This window comes from Danio rerio, chromosome 9 (genome assembly GCF_052040795.2).
Source record: "Danio rerio strain M-AB ecotype USA chromosome 9, GRCz13ab, whole genome shotgun sequence".
Taxonomy (NCBI): domain Eukaryota; kingdom Metazoa; phylum Chordata; class Actinopteri; order Cypriniformes; family Danionidae; genus Danio; species Danio rerio.
This window is the reverse complement of record NC_141029.1, coordinates 24,738,116-24,757,557: the sequence shown is the minus strand read 5'-3', so window position 1 is coordinate 24,757,557 and position 19,442 is coordinate 24,738,116. Positions and strand designations below refer to the sequence as shown.

The 19,442-nt window shown below is 38.2% G+C and overlaps 1 protein-coding gene and 1 long non-coding RNA gene across 3 annotated transcripts in view; one reads left to right on the top strand and one right to left on the bottom strand.

Moving 5' to 3' along the window:
* neb (nebulin) overlaps window positions 1-19,442 on the top strand; it is an 88,167-nt gene that overhangs the window by 37,493 nt on the left and 31,232 nt on the right. The window contains exons 50-107 of one of the 2 annotated variants that reach the window (XM_087267709.1): window positions 191-394; window positions 520-624; window positions 1,594-1,701; window positions 1,796-2,107; window positions 2,216-2,419; window positions 2,516-2,620; window positions 2,799-2,906; window positions 3,014-3,325; window positions 3,412-3,615; window positions 3,701-3,805; window positions 3,894-4,001; window positions 4,095-4,406; window positions 4,504-4,707; window positions 4,886-4,990; window positions 5,129-5,236; window positions 5,364-5,675; window positions 5,763-5,966; window positions 6,088-6,192; window positions 6,302-6,409; window positions 6,496-6,807; window positions 6,981-7,184; window positions 7,637-7,741; window positions 7,834-7,941; window positions 8,067-8,378; window positions 8,462-8,566; window positions 8,681-8,779; window positions 9,201-9,302; window positions 9,400-9,507; window positions 9,588-9,899; window positions 10,044-10,148; window positions 10,248-10,352; window positions 10,454-10,558; window positions 10,651-10,758; window positions 10,905-11,015; window positions 11,108-11,305; window positions 11,380-11,484; window positions 11,577-11,681; window positions 11,777-11,881; window positions 11,971-12,078; window positions 12,190-12,303; window positions 12,389-12,586; window positions 12,683-12,787; window positions 12,877-12,981; window positions 13,079-13,186; window positions 13,277-13,384; window positions 13,469-13,576; window positions 13,660-13,764; window positions 13,864-13,968; window positions 14,964-15,062; window positions 15,162-15,266; window positions 15,361-15,465; window positions 15,950-16,054; window positions 16,155-16,259; window positions 16,340-16,444; window positions 16,535-16,639; window positions 16,750-16,854; window positions 17,049-17,153; window positions 18,148-18,252. In XM_087267709.1, coding sequence (XP_087123835.1) covers window positions 191-394; window positions 520-624; window positions 1,594-1,701; window positions 1,796-2,107; window positions 2,216-2,419; window positions 2,516-2,620; window positions 2,799-2,906; window positions 3,014-3,325; window positions 3,412-3,615; window positions 3,701-3,805; window positions 3,894-4,001; window positions 4,095-4,406; window positions 4,504-4,707; window positions 4,886-4,990; window positions 5,129-5,236; window positions 5,364-5,675; window positions 5,763-5,966; window positions 6,088-6,192; window positions 6,302-6,409; window positions 6,496-6,807; window positions 6,981-7,184; window positions 7,637-7,741; window positions 7,834-7,941; window positions 8,067-8,378; window positions 8,462-8,566; window positions 8,681-8,779; window positions 9,201-9,302; window positions 9,400-9,507; window positions 9,588-9,899; window positions 10,044-10,148; window positions 10,248-10,352; window positions 10,454-10,558; window positions 10,651-10,758; window positions 10,905-11,015; window positions 11,108-11,305; window positions 11,380-11,484; window positions 11,577-11,681; window positions 11,777-11,881; window positions 11,971-12,078; window positions 12,190-12,303; window positions 12,389-12,586; window positions 12,683-12,787; window positions 12,877-12,981; window positions 13,079-13,186; window positions 13,277-13,384; window positions 13,469-13,576; window positions 13,660-13,764; window positions 13,864-13,968; window positions 14,964-15,062; window positions 15,162-15,266; window positions 15,361-15,465; window positions 15,950-16,054; window positions 16,155-16,259; window positions 16,340-16,444; window positions 16,535-16,639; window positions 16,750-16,854; window positions 17,049-17,153; window positions 18,148-18,252 — 8,355 coding nt within the window. Of the gene's footprint in view, window positions 1-190; window positions 395-519; window positions 625-1,593; window positions 1,702-1,795; window positions 2,108-2,215; window positions 2,420-2,515; window positions 2,621-2,798; window positions 2,907-3,013; window positions 3,326-3,411; window positions 3,616-3,700; window positions 3,806-3,893; window positions 4,002-4,094; window positions 4,407-4,503; window positions 4,708-4,885; window positions 4,991-5,128; window positions 5,237-5,363; window positions 5,676-5,762; window positions 5,967-6,087; window positions 6,193-6,301; window positions 6,410-6,495; window positions 6,808-6,980; window positions 7,185-7,636; window positions 7,742-7,833; window positions 7,942-8,066; window positions 8,379-8,461; window positions 8,567-8,680; window positions 8,780-9,200; window positions 9,303-9,399; window positions 9,508-9,587; window positions 9,900-10,043; window positions 10,149-10,247; window positions 10,353-10,453; window positions 10,559-10,650; window positions 10,759-10,904; window positions 11,016-11,107; window positions 11,306-11,379; window positions 11,485-11,576; window positions 11,682-11,776; window positions 11,882-11,970; window positions 12,079-12,189; window positions 12,304-12,388; window positions 12,587-12,682; window positions 12,788-12,876; window positions 12,982-13,078; window positions 13,187-13,276; window positions 13,385-13,468; window positions 13,577-13,659; window positions 13,765-13,863; window positions 13,969-14,963; window positions 15,063-15,161; window positions 15,267-15,360; window positions 15,466-15,949; window positions 16,055-16,154; window positions 16,260-16,339; window positions 16,445-16,534; window positions 16,640-16,749; window positions 16,855-17,048; window positions 17,154-17,518; window positions 17,621-18,147; window positions 18,253-19,442 lie in introns of both variants that reach the window. The other variant, XM_087267708.1, reaches the window with a different exon arrangement.
* The window catches only part of LOC141376116 (uncharacterized), a 49,265-nt gene that overhangs the window by 21,500 nt on the left and 8,323 nt on the right, over window positions 1-19,442 (bottom strand). The gene's annotated exons all lie outside the window — the stretch shown is intronic.

Here is a 19,442-nt window from a genome sequence, read left to right as displayed (position 1 = left end):
CAGCTTCGGTTGAGCAATATTAATACATACATCAAATTGACTTTCCATTTTTATTTTAGTTGGTTGCCAGTATGTAAAGTTGACAATTCAAGAAAAAGAGGAACTGCATGGATCCGATTGTCTCCTTCATGTTGATAAAAAGATAAAGAGCTGCATGAATGTTTTCTTTAAACATAATGTCTGCTTTTAGGCGGTGTACAAAGCTGATCTAAAATGGCTTCAAGGTCTTGGATGGGTTCCTATTGGTTCAATTGATGTTGAGAAAGTGAAAAAGGCTGGCGAAATCCTAAGTGAAGCGAAGTACCGTCAGCACCCAAGCAACTTCAAGTTCACTTTGACAACTCAAGACATGCCAATGGTCTTAGCTAAAGCCAACAATGATGTTATGAACAAGGTAAATGCAGGACTGATATAACACATGATATGCACTTTTCGAATTCAGTTAATTTATTTGGTATGTCAGAGAGTTAATTTGTGGAAGTAAAATTATTTTAGCAATTTTCTTTGTTTCTTTGACAGCAACAATATGCTAGTGCCTGGAACAAAGACAAGACAAAGATCCATGTTATGCCAGATGCAATGGACATTGTACTAGCAAAACAAAACAGGGTCAACTACAGTTTGGTAAGTATAAGGGTGCTTTCGCACCTGCCTTATTTAGTTTGGTTGAATCATACTAGAGTTCGTTTTCCCTCTTGTTGTGGTTAGTATGGGCAGGTGTAAATGCAGCAATCGTACTCTAGTGCGCACCAAACGGTGTACTGAGACCTACTTGAAGAGGTGGTCTCAGTACGCTTTCCAACGAATCCTGGAGTGGTTTGTTTGTGGTGAGAATATGATCTGAACTAAAACAGACCCAACCATAAAAAGTACTGTGCCTTTTGGACTAATCCAGCAGCTGTAGGCTGATGCGCTGTGCATTATGGGATATGGAGGAAAAATATTTGTTTACAGCACTTTATAAACAGGGAGAGAGAGAGAGCCGCAGAGAGAGAGAAACATTACCTGATGTATCGTTGGTAATATTTCCGCAAGATGACCATGTCGCAGTTTAGCTAAATTAAGTCACACCTCCTCCTGAAGTGACGTGCGATGTATTAAAACATTGTTTTCCAGCTGCAGCCGCGCTTCATTCTCAAAATGTATAGTTTGTCTAAAGCAGGGATACAATCAGTAAGCGCAGTCATACCTTTATAGTAAAAAGTGACATTTTGTGTCTGCTGGTTTGTTTACTTGCGGGAATTCATTGGCATTTCCCTGCATGTGTTTTCTGACCAATCGAAAAGCAATTTAGGAACTGTGTTCAACAACATCTGGCCAATGAGAGATGTGGATTTTGTCAGATGAGTACATTTTGGATATTTTCAAATGGTTCGGACCAAAGCCAGCAGCGCGGTGTGAAAACGACCCAAAGATGGCTGAAAATGCAACAATGTATAATTTATTGCCGGTCCAGACCAAATGAAGTGAACTACAGATGTGAAAGCACCCTAACTTAACATTGCACTCTTGATGATGCATCATTTATGTTAATGATTAATAAATAATGAATTGTTGTTTCAATAAATTAACCTTTTTCAAATGTTTTCTAAGAAATCATACAAGCTTGCAAATGAGGAAGCTAAAAAGAAGGGCTATGACATGCGAAATGATGCCATCTCCATCAAAGCTGCCAAGGCCTCCAGGGACATCGCCAGTGATGTGAGTCTTTTAAGTTATACAGTATGAAAATTAACACAAAATTTACACATTGAAAAAATAACTTTGTTTTTTGATCACTATTTCTTTTGAACAGTACAAGTACAAGACTGGTTATCGTAAGCAAGTTGGTCACCACATTGGAGCTCTTAGCATCCAGGATGATCCTCTGCTCATGCTGGCCTTGAACTCAGCTAAGATTGCTAGCGATGCCCTTTACAAGAAAGACTTCAACAAGTCCAAGACCAAGTTCAAACTTCCAGTAGACATGCTGGCATTTGAGTTGGCTAAGAAATGCCAGGTCCAGGTCAACGATGCCCACTACAGGACCTACCTGCATAACTGGACCTGCCTACCTGACTCCAATGATGTGGTTCAGGCCAGAAAAGTCTATGACCTCCAGAGTGATGTAAGTATGTTACATTCAAAATTTGAAAAGTGATTTCTTGATATTTCAATTGATACACGCACATCATTACACTATGTAATGGACATGCTTGTGCTTTGTTTGTCTCAGGCGGTGTACAAGGCTGATCTGAAATGGCTTCAAGGTCTGGGATGGGTACCCATTGGTTCAATTGACGTTGAGAAAGTGAAAAAGGCAGGAGAAGCACAGAGTGAAAGGAAGTACCGTCAGCACCCGAGCAACTTCAAGTTTACTTGCACAACTGCGGATATGCCAATGGTCTTGGCAAAAGCCAATGCAAGCATCATGAACAAGGTAGCCTGCTTTGAACACTAAATGTTTCTTTCTTTTCATTGCAATGTGTATAGATACGTTGAAAATGTATTCTTTTTATTTTACTTTGCACCATAGAAAAGCTATGTGGAAGCTTGGGAAAAGGATAAGACAAAGATCCATGTCATGCCAGATACAATGGAGATATTGCTTGCTAAACAGAACAAAACTAACTACAGTGTGGTGAGTCATTTGATTTAAGATTTACATTGAAAATGACAAGTTTATTTTATATCTATTTGTAAGCATTTGTATTTTTGTATCTTTTTTAGATTTATGTATATTTGTTTTTGACTTTCTTAAATAATATTGTCAACTTTTAAGCAGTACTTCTATAACTTCTTTGAATTTTGATTTCCAGAAACAATATAAGCTTGCCAATGAAGAGTCCAAAAAGAAAGGCTATGATATGCGTGGGGATGCTATTTCTATAAAAGCAGCTAAAGCCTCTAGAGATATCGTCAGTGATGTGAGTGCTTTCTTTGTTTGTTCTTTATCCATAGACGTATTTCATGGTTCAGAACATTCTCTTAAAGATTAATTTATTTTTATTGTCTTTTAATAATTCAAATGTAGTACAAGTACAAGACTGGTTATCGTAAGCAAGTTGGTCATCACATTGGAGCTCGCAGCATCCAGGATGATCCTCTGCTCATGCTGGCCTTGAACTCAGCTAAGATTGCTAGTGATGCCCTCTACAAGAAAGACTTCAACAAGTCTAAGACCAAGTTCAACCTCCCAGCGGACCTGCTGTCTCTTGAGCTGGCAAAGAAGTGTCAGATCCAAGTCAATGATGCCAACTACAGGACCTACCTGCACAACTGGACTTGCCTGCCCGACTCAAATGATGTCGTCCATGCCAGACACGTCTACGAACTCCAGAGTGATGTATGTCTAAATAAAAATCCTCTTGACTATTTTTTTTTTTCTTTTTACAGTCATGTCAATGCACAATATTTTCACATGTGAATTAGGCGGTGTACAAGGCTGATCTGAAATGGCTTCAAGGAATCGGATGGGTTCCCATTGGTTCAGTTGATGTTGAAAAAGCGAAAAAGGCTGGAGAAGCACTGAATGAAAGAAAGTACCGTCAGCACCCGAGCAACTTCAAGTTTACCCTTACGACTGAAGACATGCCACTGGTTTTAGCTAAAAATAATGCTACTACTGTTAATAAGGTAATTATCCTTAGTGAGTTTTCCAACACAAGCACTCCTACCAGGGGTTATTTGTCCGAAATCTAATTTCATTTAACGCTTATAGAAACTTTACACTGAAGCCTGGGACAAGGACAAAACCAAAATCCACGTTATGCCTGACTGTATGGAAGTTCTACTAGCAAAACAGAACAACGCAAATTACAGTGAGGTAAGAACAGTGAATGTCTGAAGTAGTCGCATGTTTATTTGTGGCAGAAAACATTTTAAATCTGTTATGAAATATTTTCCAATTTTAGAAAAGATATAAACTTGCCAATGAAGAATCTAAGAAGAAGGGCTACGATTTGCGTGGTGATGCCATTGCTATCAAAGCAGCTAAGGCATCCAGAGATATCATAAGTGATGTGAGTACTCATCCCAAACACACTTTACTGTGCACAATTACTCATTAAAACTTGTTTTATTTTATTCATTTATTTTATATTTTACAATTGTAGTACAAGTACAAGACTGGTTATCGTAAGCAAGTTGGTCATCACATTGGAGCCCTCAGTGTCAAGGATGACCCTCTGATCATGCTGGCCTTGAACTCAGCTAAGATTGCTAGTGATGCTCTCTACAAGAAAGACTTCAACAAGTCTAAGACCAAGTACCACCTCCCAGTGGACCTGCTGTCTCTTGAGCTGGCAAAGAAGTGTCAAATCCAGGTCAATGATGCCAACTACAGGACCTACCTGCACAACTGGACCTGCCTTCCCGACTCCAATGACGTCGTCCAGGCCAGAAAAGTCTATGATCTGCGTAGCGATGTACGTTTGTCAAACTAAATGATCAGTCAATTACTGTGTTACTTTAAATTAAATATGAACTGAATCATTTTGCAAAGCTATGTTTTATCTTCACCAGGCTGTGTACAAAGCAGATATGGAGTTTATGACCGGTGTAGGATGGGTCCCCATAGGTTCTCTTGATGTCCTGAAAGCAAAGAAAGCAGCTGAAATCCTTAGCGATCGACTCTATAAACAGAAACCATCAACATTTTCATTTAAACAAGATATGCAGTCCATGCCTATGGTCCTTGCAAAGGCAAATGCTCAAATTATGAATCAGGTCAGTGAAATAAATACATATTTGAAATTTGACAACATTGATTGATAACATTGATATTTATATAGGATTCTCTTTATGTTGTTTTTGATTTCTTATGAGAAGTATTCTAAATTTCCCCTGTAGCAGCTGTCTGACACAGTATTGAATTTTTCACTGACAACATATGATTTCATTTTAGCGTCAGTACCATTCAGCATGGGAGGCTGACAAGATCAAGATTCATATCCCTCCTGATACGCCAGAAATTGTGCTCTCAAGTGCTAATGCAATCACCAATAGTAGGGTAAGTATTACATTGAAATAATGTCTCTTTCTACACTTTCTTCATTTGTTTTAGTCTCACAATCATGCATTCTGTTTGATTTCCAAATTAGTCCTTTAACTTCAGAAAACAAAATACTAAATAAAATTCTGCTTACAGAAACTATACAGACAAGGAGTTGAAGAAATCTTCAGGAAAGGCTATGACATAAAAACTGATGCTGTCGCCATCAGAGCTGCTAAAGCATCCAGAGACATTATTAGTGATGTGAGTTTATTCTGACTTGAATGTTGCTTTTATTAAAAGCTGAATCATGCATTTACTATTGTATTGTACTGTCATGTTAATGTAAATTTTAGCTTTCTTTAATACTGCTGTTATTCTTCCTTTCTAGTACAAATACAAGACTGGTTATCGTAAGCAAGTTGGTCATCATATTGGAGCCCTCAGTGTCAAAGATGATCCTCTGATAGTGCTGGCCATGAACTCAGCTAAGATTGCTAGTGATGCTCTCTACAAGAAAGACTTCAACAAGTCCAAGACCAAGTTCCACCTCCCAGTGGACCTTCTGTCTCTTGAGTTGGCAAAGAAGTGTCAGATCCAGGTTAATGATGCCAATTACAGGACCTACCTGCACAACTGGACTTGCCTACCTGATTCCAATGACGTCGTTCAGGCCAGAAAAGTCTATGACCTCCAGAGTGATGTGAGTTTCTAGAATTGTTTGTTAATAATAATCAATACCACTGGAACTTTTAGTTTTCTAATTTTCTTTCGTGTTTCTTGCAATAAGGCTGTGTACAAGGCTGATATGGAATGGATCAGAGGTACTGGATGGGTACCAATAGGCTCAGTGGACGTAGAAAAAGCTAAAAAGGCTGGTGAGATTCTAAATGAAAGAAAGTACAGACAGCATCCAAGCAAGTTTAAGTTTACATGCAAGACAGATGGCATTCCTTATGCTCTTGCCCAAGCCAATGCCAAGACTATGGATAAGGTATATATTTTTTATAAACTGTGTAAAAGCCTGCTATTTGAAATCACTGTTGATGGCTGGAATTTCGTAGACCACAGATGAATGTGTCTAAAGTTTTGTATTCCTTTTTATGTCATTACAGAATGCATATGTTGAAGCCTGGAACAAGGAAAAAATCAATATTCATGTCATGCCAGACACCCCTGAGATCATCCTTGGAAAACAGAATAAACTCAACACAAGCATCGTAAGTGCAGCAGCACTGCTTTGTAGTAACCAATAAATCTTGAATAAATGTACACTATTTTATGTTTCAAATCCTGATAAAACTGTATGTTTTTTTCATGTTACTGCAGAAATATTACCGTCAAGACTACGAGGAAAGTCTTAAGAAGGGCTACTTCCTGCCCAAAGATGCAGTCTCTGTGAAATCTGCCAAGGCCTCTAGAGACATCATTAGTGATGTAAGTGCAGAAACTTTTTCTATTACATTAAACGCACAGCGTTCAATTATTGTGCTCAATTTCTTACATGTATTATTACTTTGCAGTACAAGTACAAAGCCGGATACAGGAAGCAGCAAGGACACCACATTGGAGCCCTCAGCATCAAGGATGATCCCTTGATCATGCTGGCCTTAAACTCAGGCAAAATTGCAAGTGATCTTCTGTACAAGAAAGACTTCAACAAATCCAAGACCAAGTATAACCTCCCAGCAGACCTGCTGTCTCTTGAGTTGGCCAAGAAATGCCAGATCCAAGTCAATGATGCCAACTACAGGACCTACCTGCACAACTGGACTTGCTTGCCCGATTCCAATGACGTCGTCCAGGCCAGAAAAGTCTATGACCTGCGCAGTGATGTACATATATGCTATTTCACACTTGGGCCTGAAATTGTTAATCCTGTTAAACCACAGTGCTTGGTTATGACTATAAAAGTGGTTTTTAGGCACATTATGAAAGACCCTTCTGTACTATTTGGTTATAAGTCATATTGTTACATTAACCCCTATGTTGTAAACTTTTAACCTAGGCTGTTTACAAAGCTGACCTTGAGTGGATCCGTGGATGTGGCTGGATGCCACATGGATCTATTGATGTAGTGAAAGCCAAGAATGCTCAGAATATTCTCAATGAGAAACTCTACCGTCAGCATCCAAGCACCGTCAAGTTCACCAGTGCTGTGGACCTGCCTGTCATCGTCCTAGCAAAGCAAAATGCTGATATCCTCAGTGATGTAAGATTATTGGCTTTTCTTTTCATCAGTACCTTGCTCAAATGTTCATGTTTAACTATAGTTACACTTTGTTTTAAGATTGCTGCTCTTATTAAAATTATTTGCAATTTGGAATTAAACTTCTGAATAATTTGCCTAGGCGGAAATGAGTAGGAGTAATAAACATAAATAAGAAAATAGAAGTTTGAGTAATGCATCATAATGAGCTAAAAGTCAATTGCAAGTGAATGACACACACACACACACACACACACACACACACACACACACACACACACACACACACAATGGTGAATTATCCCATTTAAAAGTAATATAATTAAAAACTATAGTCAATACATGCAGTTATAAATTGTGCAAAATCAACGCAATACAGTTTTTGTTTTTGCATTCCAATGTGATAAACAAACCTTGTTTATATTTTATCTTTTGAATTATTATCTTGTTCACAGAGGAAATACAGAGAAGCATGGGACAAAGATAAGACATCTGTGCACATCATGCCAAATACCCCTGCCATCGAGTTGTCCAGAGCTAATGCCATTGCTGTCAGCAATGTAAGTAGACTATAATTAAAGTTTGTTTTATGAGCTTAGCATGCTATTAAAGTACTGTGTATTGAGTTTTTGCCTTATCTATCCCTTTATAGAAAATGTATACCAAAAACTGGGATTCTACGAAGGCAAAGGCCTACCACATCAAAGAGGATGCCATCTCTGTGATCAAAGCTAAAGCCTCCAGAGATATAGCCAGTGATGTAAGGTTTTCTCTCTTTTTTATTTTTTTTTTATTTTGAATGTTTCACTTTGTTTTATTTATTTATATATATTTTTTGAGTAATATCAATGTGGATACTTAGAACTGATCATTTTTCTTATGCAGTACAAGTACAAGACTGGTTACCGTAAGCAAGTTGGTCATCATATTGGAGCCCTTAGTGTCAGGGACGATCCTCTGATCATGCTGGCCTTGAACTCAGCTAAGATTGCTAGTGATGCTCTCTACAAGAAAGACTTCAACAAGTCCAAGACCAAGTTCAACCTCCCAGTGGACCTGCTGTCTCTTGAACTGGCCAAGAAATGTCAAATCCAGGTCAATGATGCCAACTACAGGACCTACCTGCACAACTGGACCTGCTTGCCTGACTCCAATGACGTCGTCCAGGCCAGAAAAGTCTATGATCTGCGTAGCGATGTAAGTTAAGCTTTAATAGTGTTTGAAGAAAATCGATAAAATAAGGTTTGTACAATATTTCATTTGATTGTTTTGATGTTTAGGCTGTGTACAAGGCTGACCTGGAGTGGCTCAGAGGATGCGGATGGATTCCCCATGAGTCTGTTGAAGTTGTCAAAGTGAGGAATGCACAAAAGGTTTTGGCTGAGGTAAGTCCTTGACACTATGTGCTTAGGCCATTTCAACCAATCAGTTCCTCTTGGTTTTCTTCAGATTTTATCCCCTAAAGATGTCTAAAAACAATTACTGATTTTGTTTTTCAGAGAGGCTACCGTGTTAAGCTGGATGAGCAGAAATATACAACACCCATTGAAAGAATTGACTTTGTGCGCTCCAAAAATGCAGCTGATGTACTCAATGAGGTAAGCCATATCCAGCCATCCAAACGTGGAAGGAAAATAAAAAATAATAGATAGAAACACACATTTTTATGTAATTACCAAGTAAAAATAGCTTTCAATTAATAATATTATAGTATATGTTATTTGCTTCCTAAGCAATTTTTTAAGTCATGCCTTTTGTGAATGAATGAATGAATGAATGAATGAATGAATGAATGAAGGTTATTTTTTGGATAGCACTTCCAAGATTTTTAAGTATCATATAAAGTAATAAGTGCAGGAAAAAATATAAAGATCACATTTAAAAGAATAAAAGTGTTTTTTGAAAATGTATAGAAAAATATGAAAGCAATAAAGATTTTTCCTTCTAGTTACATAAAAAGAAAATACTGCAGTATGATTAGTTCGAAAAATCATATTGTTTTTTGTTTTGTCTTCTCAGGCTAAGTACCGTGAGGCCTGGCACAATGACAAGACTAAATACACCCTGACAGATTCCCCAGTTATGGCTACAGCAAGGGAAGTGGCCAAAATGTATCACCCGGTAAAGGATTTGTTCGTTTTGAGAATCCAAAACCCTATCTGTAATAACTGCTCAAATGTAGGAACTAACTAAAATGTTATTTTATCATTACCTATAGCATTTTTACACCAAAAACTGGAACAAATCCAAAGCCACATCATACTTCATGCCCGGAGATGCAGTCCCGATTAAACAATGCATCCATAACAGTAAAGTACAGAGTGATGTAAGTAAATAAATAAAAGTAAACCTAATTCCAGCACACCTTAATGTTATCAACACAAATAAAATTGACTTTTTTTTCAGTACAAGTACAAGACTGGTTATCGTAAGCAAGTTGGTCATCACATTGGAGCCCTCAGCGTCCAGGATGATCCTCTGCTCATGCTGGCCTTGAACTCAGCTAAGATTGCTAGCGATGCCCTCTACAAGAAAGACTTCAACAAGTCCAAGACCAAGTTTAATCTCCCAGTAGACATGGTGGCCTTTGAACATGCAAAGAAGTGCCAGATCCAAGTCAATGACGATAAATACAGAACTCGACTGCACCAGTGGACATGCTTGCCTGATCAGAATGATGTCATTCAGGCCCGTAAAGTGTATGACTTGTGCAGTGATGTAAGTTTTATTTGCTTCATAAAACATTTGATTTTATAAAAAATATATAATATAATATAATATAATATAATATAATATAATATAATATAATATAATATAATATAATATAATATAATATAATATAATATAACTTTCTACCTCCAGAACATCTACAAAGCAGATATGGAATGGTTGCGTGGTTGTGGATGGGTTGCTGCTGATTCTGTGGAGCATGTCAAAGTCCGAAAAGCCCAAGAGATTATCAATGATGTAAGTTTCACCAGCTTTTTTTTTTTTTTTTTTGCAAATTTGCACTCATAGCATGAACAATGTCTTACAACAGTGTATATTTCTTTTGTCCCTGCACAGAGACATTACAAAAAAGATGCAAAGGACAACTTTAGCAAATATACTCATATTGTGGACCGCCCAGAGATTGTCCTCGCAAAGGTTAATGCCTTCAACCTCAGCGATGTAAGTGGCATTTTGAGTTTATGATAATCATGGGGTTACTGATGATTAGATACTGGTAATGTCAAGTACTGAGGATTAAGCTTGTTTCTGCTGTCATTTAGCTGAAGTACAAAGAATCCTTTAACCTGGAAAAAGGCCACTACATTGGATCGGAAGATACCCCACAACTGGCTCATTCTAGAGAATTCGCAAAGATGATCAGTGAGGTAAAAATATCCATTCCTGATTTACTTGTATTTACTGCCATTTAAAATATGTGGTGGATTACAAGCAGGATGTTTTGTTTTTGTTATTCTAGAAATTGTACAAAGTCAGCTGGGATGAGAGCAAAGCCACTGGTTACCAGCTAAACCATGAATACATGCCTGTGCAAATAGCCAAGAGGAACAGAGACATAGTCAGTGATGTGAGTATGAATGATAAAACAATTAATGTTTTATAAAATAGACATGTATTGTCACATGACTGGGATCAGCGCATTACCAGATATATTTCATACATCCTTTTTTATGTAAATGATTTTTGATTGCGTCTTGTTTTGAAACGCTGCAGCACAAGTACCATGATGCTCATGAGAAAGCCAAAGGCCACTACTTGGCTTCAACTCTGGTTGACTTCCCTCTGTTGGTTCACTCTAACCATGTTGAGAAGCTGAAGAATCTGGTGAGTTGTTTTTATATAGGTGCTTTACACTGATAACCACTCAATATATTTAAAAAGCCTATCAACTAGACTTCTTTTAATTTATCTAACAGAGAGAATACCGCAAAGCCTACAATGAAACCAAAACTAAGCTCCACATTCCTGCTGATATGATAAGCCACGTGGTTGCCAAGAAGTGCCAGGAAATCCTGAGTGATGTGCTTTACCGTACACACCTGCACCAGTGGACATGCCACCCTGAACAGAATGATGCCATCCGAGCACGCAAGGCCAATGAGATCTTGAGTGATGTAGGTTACTATTACAGTTATTCTGTTTGCCAGGCCTGTAGAATGCCTATATTTAACGAATTTCTCCATTACAGATATTTTACAAAGAGGACCTGAACTGGATGAAGGGTGTTGGTTGTTATGCCTGGGATACTCCTGAGATTGTACGTGCCAAGAAGTCATATGAGCTACAGAGTGACGTGAGTAGTATCTTTCAAGCCATCTAGTAGTTTACACTGAAAATTCAATATGTTTCCATCTGTTTGAAGGTTAATATTTTGCTTTTTCACAGATTAAATACAAAGCAGAAGGAAAGAAGGAATGGAACAACTACTCCATTGTGACAGACACTCCTGTGTATGTGACTGCCATCCTGGGCCACACATGGGCCAGCGAGGTTTGTGCTTGAATACAAAATCCTTGAGTATTATCGAGAGCACATTACTTTAAAGTTTAAACCCTTTGACAATTTTGTATTCCATTGATGCTCAGTTGAACTACAGAGAGGCATATCACAAGGAGAAGCACATGTACACCACAATCCTGGACACGTATGACTATGCAAGATGCTACAACCTGAAGGAAGTCTACAGCACTGTAAGCCTGCTAGAAAAGCTAAAAATGCTTAAAGTTCCTGGTTTATTTTGCCGTCACAGTTTTTAAGATATTTTTTTATGAACATTCAGAAAGCATACTCTGCTGCCTGGAACAAGATCAAGGCCAAGAGCTACTCAATCCCTCACGATTCCCATGCCTTAGCCCATGCCAAACAACAGAAGGTCATCCTGAGCAACGTGAGTCACTTTTCTAAAACCTACTCCAGTCCTTCCAAAGAAAAAAAATACTGAATCTGAGTGGAATCTGATTGTTCTTGACGTACTAGATTTCTCCTTTGGCTTCTGTAGGTTAAATACAAGGAAGATTATGAGAAGTTCAAGACCCTGTATAGCCTGCCTAAGTGTCTTGAGGACGACCCCCAAACTGCAAGATGTGTGAAGTCTGGAAAGCTTGTCCTGGATGTGAGTAAAGTATCAGCTAAGCTGTGAGTTTATTACTTACTGAATGTCAAACTTTTAAACCTTGTCGTAATCTTTTGTCTCTTAGCGCCTGTACAAAGAAAACTATGAGAAGACCAAAGCAAAAATCAATGTACCTCCCGACATGCTTGACATCGTATCTGCACGCAATACTCAGAAGACTGTCAGTGGTGTTGACTACCGAAAATACCTACACCAATGGATCTGCCTGCCTGACATGCAGGTGTACGTACATGCCCGCAAAGTCAATGAGCAACTGAGCGACGTAAGTGACATGAAAGTTATAGCGAAGTCAAGTCAGAGTGCTAACTGGAATGTGGTCTCTTTGTTGCTGTAACCCTCACATTGCATCTAATTTCAGATTTTCTACAAAGATGACCTCAACTGGCTGAAGGGAGCTGGCTGCTATGCTTGGGACACTCCTGAGATTCTTCGTGTCAAGCAAGCGATGAAACTGCAGAGTGACGTAGGTGTAGTTTCATGTCATTTTCTGTAAGTTTATTCTTCCTCTATCTTCTCACATGCTGTCTTCACCCTGGTGGTTTTCTTTTTCAGAACTTGTACAGAGCTAAAGGAATCGAGCACTTTAAGCAGTACACTGTTGTGATGGACACGCCAGTCTATGAAACATGCAAACAGAGTGCTAAGAACCTGAGTGAGGTAACACCTCAAAAACATCCATCAGCTAACATTATAATTCCTTTACTTAATTTTGGTTGAAGCTGGATTTTCTGACTCCTATACATTTTGTCTGCAGCTCAACTACCGTCATGACTATGCCACAAACGTTTTGGGTAAAAACACAGCTCCTGCTGTGACCATCGAAACTGAAAGGGCCCGTCAAGCCAACTACATCCAAAGCGACGTATGATACCTCTTACCAAAACTTTTGAATGTGTACAGAAGTCTCCATTGATTTGTACATCATATCACATCTTTTCTTTATTCCATTCAGAACTTCTACAAAGAGGCCAATAAGTCATTTATGCCCACTGGATACTCTCTGCCTTACGACACTCCACTCAACAAACAAGCCAAGGCCAACAGCATCGTCACCAGCAATGTATGACAACACATAATTTCTCAGTTTTAAAAAGAGACTTTAAATGTAATGAATGCATGGCATATAATGTTACAATCTCTGCAGATGAAGTACAGAGAAGCCTATGATCTGATGAAAGCGAGAAGCTACAAACTTGATCCAGAAGGTGTTAACTTTGTCACCATCAGGAAGGCAAATAAGGTCACCAATGAAGTAAGTGCCATATCTTAAGAGAGCCTTAATAATTTCAACTTTACCACATACATGGATGTTAACAAGGTTGCATTTTCTCATAGCGACTTTATCGTGAAAAGTATGAGAAAGAAAAGGACAAGATCCACTCTGAGTATGACACACCTGAAATCAGACAGGTTAAGGCCACTCAACATGCAATCAGTGATGTAAGTATGTCCTTATTGTAAACTACGGCTTCTGCCTTGCATGTCATACCACTAGAAGTAGTTACATTTGCTCTAATATTTGTTCATTTTCCTCTTCAGCTGTGCTATAAGGAGAAGTACTACAACACCAGAGGAACTCTTCTGCCCATGCCCATCACCCCAGAGCTGATGCACTGCTTCCACGTCAATGAGATCAACAGTGATGTAGGTCAATGCACTAGGGTTGGACGATTTCGACCAATTTGGCATTGTATGATGTTTAATGTGAAACATCGCGCTGGACGATGGCATCATCATTGTAGGCAACTGTTAATTATTTATGAATAATTAATTCATAACTAATTAATTATTTGTAGCCTACCATTACACACAAATAACCAGCAGTCAATCACTTTTTCCGCGAAACTGGCTTAAATAGGCAGAGTGATCTGTGTCGTTATAATGGCGTCAACAAACTTGGTAAAAAAAGGTGCACTACCAACAGGAATTAACCAACAGTATCTGAGGTTTTCACTAATATTACAAAATACAAGCGTGAAAGCAAAAGGTTGAAGCAGTGTACTGATGCTGTGACACGTTACCTGATAGATTTAAAAGACCGAAGAGTTGTTAGATAGAGACAAGTCTAATTAAATATCACAAGATTAATTAAATATCACAAGATTAATCAAACATAGTGAGATGCAATCCAGCGGTGCATCCTTTATAAACTGTCCGAAGTGCTCTGCTCTCTGGGGTTTTGTGCTTAAAGCACCCCATACTGACTGCCTGGAGCTCAGACGTGCACATGCCAGAGTGTGTATGTGAGTGTGTTTGTGTGTGGTCACATGATGTGCATTTTTAGAAGTATAGTGTGGATGGAGAGATGTTCAGGAATAGTAGATGAAACGCCAATGTGGACGTGGATCGTTTTCATTCTAAAATGCCATTTTAAAACTTAAGATGTATTAGTGTAAACGGGGCCTAAGTGTGTATTTTTCATGAGTGGGTTGCTACTGCAACGGGACGGAGGATCTCGATACTGGCTCAGAATTGTGATGTCTATCCGCCATTGGCGATGGACAATGGCATCGTTGATCGACCCAACCCTAAAATGCACCCAATTTACTTAAATATAAAACACAATATAAACTATGCACATGTAGCATTTATTACGTTAGTGTTTGCAGGCATATTAACCATGTTATTATCGTTTGCAGCTGAAATATAAAGAGGATCTGCATTGGCTGAGGGGCATTGGCTGCTTCATGGTTGACTCCCCTGAGATGGTTCGCATCCGTGAGATCACCAAGTTCAAAGTAATTACAATTTTATTAATCATACATGCTACATTTTATTTACACCGGTTCATTTTGAGGATTTTTTGGTACTAATAATTGTTTATATCTATTTCAAAGAAATCATATGAGACTGACGCCAAGAAGAACTTTTCCAACTACAGCGTAGTCCTGGACACACCAGAGTACAAGCGAGTGACTGAACTCAAGACTCACATGAGTAATGTAAGTAATTTTTACATCAGCATCAGGCTTAATATATCTTGTCTGGAAGCTAGTGGTTATTTTTTAATGTCTCTTTATCTGTTTTTATGCACAGGTGGTGTACAGAGCTGAGGGCAACAAGGAAAAGCAAAAATGCACCACCACCGTGGATGGTCTGGAAATCAAGAGAGCCAAGTGGGCACAGAGTCTGACCAACAAGGTAAAACCCTTTTAGTTCAAAATCAAATTATTGCTTTGTTATAATGTGTAATAATTCAAAATTAAATGATTTGGGTTGCAGTAATTTCTAATTGACTAATCAATTCCAAAGATCCGGAAGAAAGTAGTTCATCATACAAAAGGGTTTTTGAGACTCTCCATGTTTGATTTTGCTTTTATATACACAATTATGCCGTCAAACTGTTGTATAAATGCAATGTCACACTCGTAGCAGTGCAATATGGCTGTATATCGGCACTGGTGGGGGCACTAAGGCAATCGGCCTGCGGCCTCGTGCCAACACACGCCTTCCACCAGTGCCGATATAAAGCCATATCGCACTGCTACAAGTGGGATATTGCTCATATATCTTACTGCCAATGATGTAATGTACGTTAATGTTATAGTCACAAAATAAGCAAAATAGCATGTCACAGTGGATTTTTCACAATTATTTAACTACTCACTTCACTATCTTTTCACAGTACCAATATGTTGATCTGGCATCCAAAGAGAGGGCCTTCTTCACCCCAGAATCTCACACTCCCATCTTGGATCATGCTCGTTCCATGAAAGTTGTGTATAGTGAGGTACGTTTTGTTTTTCATAACACAAAGACACTTTATAATCACTCTGTAACATGTATTTATGCATGCTAACAAACCTATTTATCTTTTCTACTGTGTCTAGAAAAAGTACAAGGAACAGTATGAGAAGATGAAGCACAAGTATACTCCCATCCATGACACACCGATCCTAATTCGTTCCAAGAAAGCCTACCTCAATGCCAGCGATGTAAGTCTGATGGTTCATTTCTTCCGTTATTGGCCAATGTCAGTCTTCATTCCTAACAAGTATACATCCTTCCAATTTAGCTGCGCTACAAGGAAACATTCGAGCTGGCTAAGGGACACTATCATGCTGATAAGGATGCCCTTGATATTCTCTGTGCCAAGAGGGTCAGAGATGACATCAGTGAGGTTAGTTAACTAAAATACTTTTTGTTTGTATTGAACGTTCATTCAATATATTGAGGAATCCTACCACTCACTCTCTTTTTTCAAATACAGGTCAAATACAGGGAGAAGTACATCAGCACACTGGGCACCTGGAAGTCCATTCCTGACCGCCCTGAGTTCTTCCACAGCAGGATTGTGAGGGACTGCATCAGTGACGTGAGTATCTAAACCTTCCTCTTTTTATTCTTTACGTCATCTGCTTTCAGCATTATTGACAGAAGCGTATGTGGTTTTTAAACCCTCTCTCATGTTCTTATTCAATTTAGATCAAGTACAAAGAGGACCTAGACTGGATCAAGGGTATTGGTTGCTATGTGTGGGACACACCTGAGTTGGTCCGGGCTGAACAAAACAAGAACCTCTACAGCGAAGTAAAACGCAACAACCATTTGACTATTACAGACACACATTAGATTTTAAACATTGCTTTTTTTACTTGCAATGTATAATGAACATAAACAATAGTAATTATGGTTGAATCAACGTATCATCAGTGATGCAGTATGATGCAAATAACAAAGCTTTATCATACTTATTTGCTGCTGTTTAATTGTGTTTTTGACAGAGACTCTACAAAGCATCATTTGAGAAAAACAGAGCCAACTTCAAGTACACATGTGACACTCCATTCTTTGAGGCTGCCAAGAACGCTTCACTTTTGATCAATGACGTAAGTCAATAGTAGTATAACTTTATATCTTAATACTCTGGTATAATACATAAATAAAATTAAAGAAATCCAGAAGCAAGTAAATCATTACAGATATGCTATAAAATATGAAAACTATCCTTGCATAACCTGAATTTCTTCCACTGCTTTAATAATGGATACAGATTGAAAGGTAAACCATTATCTAATCTCTTTCTGATGCCGATCTCATTTATATTTTAGGAATTGTTTTATCCATGTCTTTACCATGTCTAAGATTTTAATGTATTTACCCACCATGCCTTATTTTCTCCTCCTAAATAAGTGTTTGTTTTCACTGCTCTCGAGGCAGTTGTCTTTAACTCCAATTTTGAAATTCTGAGCAGAGGTCCTACCGTGCCAGCTATGAGAAGTCTAAGGATAAGTACACCATAGTTGTAGATGACCCTAGAAACGTCTTGGCTAAGGAGAACAGCAAGATGAGTCAGGTAAAGCTACCAGCTGCAGCTGCCTCTACGGGTCCGTCGCCTGCCACAGGGGCCTGAGCATGAGGTCATCTTCAGTCCACTGGATGACTATGTCGCATGACTACAACGCCACTTGATTGTGTCACTTTCTCTCCACTGATTTAGGTGTCCCTTTACGTGACATTCAAAAAAATTATTTTTTGAGTGTGCACGGCTACTTCCAAATCTGTGTGCTCCAGATAATGCTTTGTCTGAAAGTGCGGTAGTTTGAGTGATATTCACAGTTGCTCAGTTAAATTTTGGTAATGAAAGTCAAACATTCTCCCACAGATTTTTTTATTATTTTCACCATATTGACAAACAGAAAGTTAATAGGTTTTCAAGCGACTTCTTTATGAGCTTAGAATAAGGTTACTCCTGGGAAATCAGACATCTGGAGTACACAGTTTGGAACAGAACAACTCTTCCTGGACTTCAGGATCCACTTTCTGTCTCTGTCTTTTATTTGTGGCATGATTTGTGCATCTGTGTGTTTCCTCAATGGACAGGGAAAATATAAATGCAAGGCCAAGGAGTTACTCAAGGGTGGCTGCAATGAGCTGCTCCGTCCCGACATTCTCGTTGCCATGTACAACTCTGGCATGTGGAGTAAGGTAACCATCTGCCCACTGGTAGTCCACGAAACCCTCTAGAAATCCCATTTCTTCATCAATGCACCTCTAACTCCACCTGTACTGATCAAATGCAGCCATTAATAAACTATAACCAATTTGGATTTTTTTCACCATCCCCTACTGAGCCACTGATCCACTGATCACCGTTCATTCATAAATCCAATGGATTTGCTAAAAGAAACATGGGAAATTCAGCTAAAGCAGCGCTTCATTGCCCATATATACAGAAGGCTGGATCTATCTTGATTATCATGATAGCATACAGAAGATGCTAGACAAATTTTACTCATTTAACTGAAGATAAGGGTGTTTTTATAAATGCCAGATTTATATTGTAGTTGATATTTAGCCGCACCTTGTTGGTGTTTCGTAATATCTCATTTTTACGAGGTGGGTCATTAGCCCAACGCTCAATCCCCAATGCCAGGTTTCCACACACACACACAAGAGACAATTATCTCGGCCCCCTCTCTTTAAGTTAATCACTTTTTACTTTATACAGAAACAATTATACATCAAACAGGTTTAAATAATTTCATTAAAAAACTAGTTTGGTTCAATAAATACCCCAATGTTTAGTATATATTTTAAAAACAAAAGAACTAATAAAATAAAATGTATTTGGAGATTAAATGGCATATTGAAAAGTTACCTTAAGAGACAAAGATGTTATCTGGTAAGAATAAAAAGTTTTAACTTGTCAGTGTCTTTCTCCATACTTTTGCCTGAACCTGATTTCCACCTACATCTTTATTTTTAGCGATTGCATATTGCATGTTTTCTGTTGCATGTGTGTGAATGAAGTTTTGTAGATTTTAGATATGCTTTTTGTAAGCCATTATTTGCATGCTCAAAGTTTACTTTATATCTGTTACTAATAAAACTTTCTTTAATAACTGACAGTTATTATTCAACTTTAATGTCAAAGTTTCTAGCTTGGTTTTCCTTATAAATGTAAATATATTACTGTAAATGAAAAATAAGAGCTTTCACTTAAACTCTTAACTGCTAAGTATGCTTATTGATAGTAAGGAAGATGTAATAGAGTATATTTCTATGTATAGGTATGTAATTTATAAAAACAAATAAGTAGGCCCAGACAGAATCTGCAGACATTTTTTGTTATGTCTGCTGAGATTTTTGCAAAAAATCCTCAGATTATGTTGAAT